Source organism: Bombus impatiens, unplaced genomic scaffold (genome assembly GCF_000188095.3).
Source record: "Bombus impatiens unplaced genomic scaffold, BIMP_2.2 scf_0131, whole genome shotgun sequence".
Classification (NCBI taxonomy): Eukaryota; Metazoa; Arthropoda; class Insecta; order Hymenoptera; family Apidae; genus Bombus; species Bombus impatiens.
This window is the reverse complement of record NT_176550.1, coordinates 867933-871386: the sequence shown is the minus strand read 5'-3', so window position 1 is coordinate 871386 and position 3454 is coordinate 867933. Positions and strand designations below refer to the sequence as shown.

Sequence of the window (3454 nt, the reverse complement as noted above, 5' to 3'; positions counted from 1 at the left end):
CCGACTTAGTTAATTAAAGTAACCGTACGGTTTTTGATTGACGCCCAAGGCGTAAAAAGTCGTGGACTCCGTGTACGTATCCGACACCCAACGCTCGCTCGTCGGTTACGCAATGGCGGATCACCGAGGGTTGACACAGAGAACTGACAAGAAGCGTCTTCTCCGGTGATTGATAAGAGTTCCAGTTTCTTTGATTAATATTCGAGAGTTGAGTGTGCGGTTTATAGCAGGTTCTACGGGGAAAATATCCTCGGTATCCGAGTTTCCTATGTTCTACGTTACGAAGGTTTCAGAACCTGAAATTCTTACAATTGGGAATTAATGAAGATAAAATATTTTATAAGCGTCAGAAATAATTCAAGCTTTTTCGTAAAGTCTTAGAAAAAAGCGTGAATTTAAAAAATACACGGCGATTTCGAAACATAAAGCATTTAAGAAGATTTGAATATTTGATAAAGTTTGAAAAGAATCTAAGTTTTTTATAACGTTTTAGAATGAAACATACGTTTCGAAACTTCTATATTGATTTCACATTACAAAAATAGGATAATTTATAACCATTATAAATAATATCGATTTGTCGTGGCTCTTTAAAATCAAGCGTAAGAAGTTAAAGATTTCAGAGCTCAAAAAGGGAATGAAATATAAAATATTCTATATATTCCAAAAACGATCCAGATTCCTCGTTACGCTTTTGAATTAATCTACAGGACAGGAACACAAGAATTCCAGCAATTATTCATGTTACATGTAATCAGTGTTTTTCTTATCCCAGTGTTTTGTCGTAGAAAATTTACATACAAAGTTGCAACTCTCGATTTCCCAGAAAAGGAAGCACCGTATAAAACGTAACGTAGATGTGGTAAAAAAGCCGGCCCTCCGCTTCCGGAATTTTTTCTACGCGCAGGGTTAACGCGCACCGTTTACCTGGTACTCGCAAAACATACGAAACGTAGAGCTTCAGCTCGATGTCTGTTCCTCTCTCGCTCTTTGCGCTCGCCTAGCCGAGCCATGCTTACGTAAGATTGAGCAGCGCGTCACGTGCACGCGGCGCATGTATAGATCGCGCTAAGACACAAAAAAATACCGCATGTGCAATCCTAACAGCGGCACAAGCGCATTAGTATCCGCCGCACAGGCCGAACTCGACGTTCCGCGCGCGGCGTGTAGGCAGAGAAACAGGCAAAAGAAACGATAGTTACGAAACGAGCAGTTCCTCTCTTCTTTTTCTCTTATTTTTTCATCTTTTTTCCTTCGTTCGTTCTTCTTCGTCGACGTCAGTTTGCAACCCAGTAGCGCGACTACGGTACGACGGTATTATGTAGATTCTTCATAACGTGGCTGAATACGATCGAAAGCTGCACAATCCTTCCTTCATCATCGATATATCCGTCCAGTCGCTGTACCAACGTCGATAAAAACCCCTCCTCCTCTCTCCTCCGACTCACTATGTACGCTTGTCCCTCTTGCAAAATATATATGTATGCCACGCCGAACAAGCGTGTATCATTACGCTCGGTGCGTACTGGCAGAAATTCATATCGGCCTCTGTAATTATCGGATGTTTGACGGACGGAAGGACAGCGGCAACAGAGACAGTGAAAATTGCTGGTCTCTGGCGACCGCAGCCGTACACACCGTCTCGGTCCACGTTAAATAGTACATCAACCTCGTGCTGCGACTCGCAGGTTCTCTTCGTTTTTCTTTCTTTTTTCGTCCGCGGCCGCGTTTTCTTCATTCGTTTTTCTCCTCATCGTTTCGGTCTCTTTCGCCAATAGCTACTGACAACTCGCGAAACGAGTTCCACCTGACCTGATCGTTCCCTCGTCGGATTTTTGTTGCAGGTGAAAATCTGGTTCCAAAATAGAAGAAGTAAATACAAAAAGATGATGAAGGCGGCGCAGCAGGGCGGCGGTGGCGGCGGAGGGCAACACAGCAGCCTTCTAGCCGGTGGAACCGCTCTACCTGGAGGACCATCCCCTCAACCGGGTCAACCAGGAAGTCTCATGCAAGGAGGTGTGTTCGCATATAATGGTTACGCGATAATCTGGAGCAAAAAATCGGTTTATCACTATTTTGATCGTATATATTGAAATACCCGTGGAAATAATGGTATCACACGATGTTTCCAATTAATTACTATTCCATATTATAGACATCGATTACGTCAAAATGGAAGCAATTTCTATACACTTTTAATCAGATCAAAAATATTTAGTATTATTAGTATTATTTAGTATTAGTATTATTAGTAGTATTTAGTATTATTATAGGATTAGTTTATTTAGAAATACGCCTTAACGAGATGATTTTAATGCGTGATATGTGATCGCGTTAATCAAGATAAGAAAGAAAGGCATAAAAACTTCCATGCCGCAATTTTCTTCACGATGCAAGTGCTACTCACGAATACCAACTCAGAAGATATAAATCAATTAGAGAGATCGAATCGTAATGCCAGTGGCATAAAACCGTTCGATAACCTTGTCGATCCACATACATATCTCGGCTTCGATTTCGAGATTACAACTGGTTCAATGAATTATCAGCGCGCTGTATTTTCTCACATCTTCCTCGATGAAATCATCTCTAAGAACCGATGTAAATCCTAAGTTATATTTTAATTTCAATTAACATTGATTCGCGAAATACTCATATTTCTAAATACTTATAAATCAATTTCTTCCTGTTGTCAATCTGGATATTCTGGTTCGATCAATTATCAAACCGCGCTCTTTCCACGATTTCTTCTCTCAGTTTCCACATAACTTAATAAACCAGTCCTGAATCTCCATCGACATACCAATCCCCTTCTTCCACCAACTCTGATATTCTCAATTTAAATCAATTTCTCAAATCTCAAATTCTCGTGAAATCTCAAATCTTCTCACTGTCGATCATATAATATTTCCTCCTACTCTGATAAATCGATCCAATCTTTATCTAACCTAATTCAATAAATAAATCCCCACTCCCCAGCCCTACATTTTCATCCATCAAATCGTCTAAAACCAACCCCTTTCTTCCACCAATCTCGATATTTTCAACTCGATTCCATTTCTAAAGATGCAAAACCCTGACTCTCTTTCCTCATCGACTCCCGCAATATTCCCTCGCAGCTCGATAAATCAATTCACCCGGCACCCCCGAACGACTTTGGATCATCCCCGTAACGCGTCAATGGAACGCTGCAGCGAATCGAAATGTTCCACCCCCTCGTTCTGTTCCGTTCAAGATAAGTCTATATCTGGAGGATCGATCTCGAATGTTCTCCGTTACTGTTTCAGGAGGCGGAAGTTCCGTGTCGGGCAGTCCGACGACGGGCTATCTCGGTGGCATGGGAGGCGGCGCAGGGGGTCACACCCCCGGCAGTTCGAGCCCCGGAAGCGAGATGTCGCCTCAGCACAACGAGAGCCCGCCCGCACCCTCTTGGCCGGGCGAGATGAAGCACCAT

The 3454-nt window shown here is 42.4% G+C and overlaps 1 protein-coding gene across 1 annotated transcript in view; it reads left to right on the top strand.

The window, feature by feature from the left end:
• Positions 1 to 3454, top strand: part of LOC100745968 (homeotic protein distal-less) — a gene marked incomplete at its 5' end in the record, with an annotated part of 96683 nt that overhangs the window by 86557 nt on the left and 6672 nt on the right. The window contains 2 exons of the mRNA XM_012381354.2: positions 1845 to 2016; positions 3288 to 3444. Coding sequence (XP_012236777.1) covers positions 1845 to 2016; positions 3288 to 3444 — 329 coding nt within the window. The remainder of the gene's footprint in view (positions 1 to 1844; positions 2017 to 3287; positions 3445 to 3454) is intronic.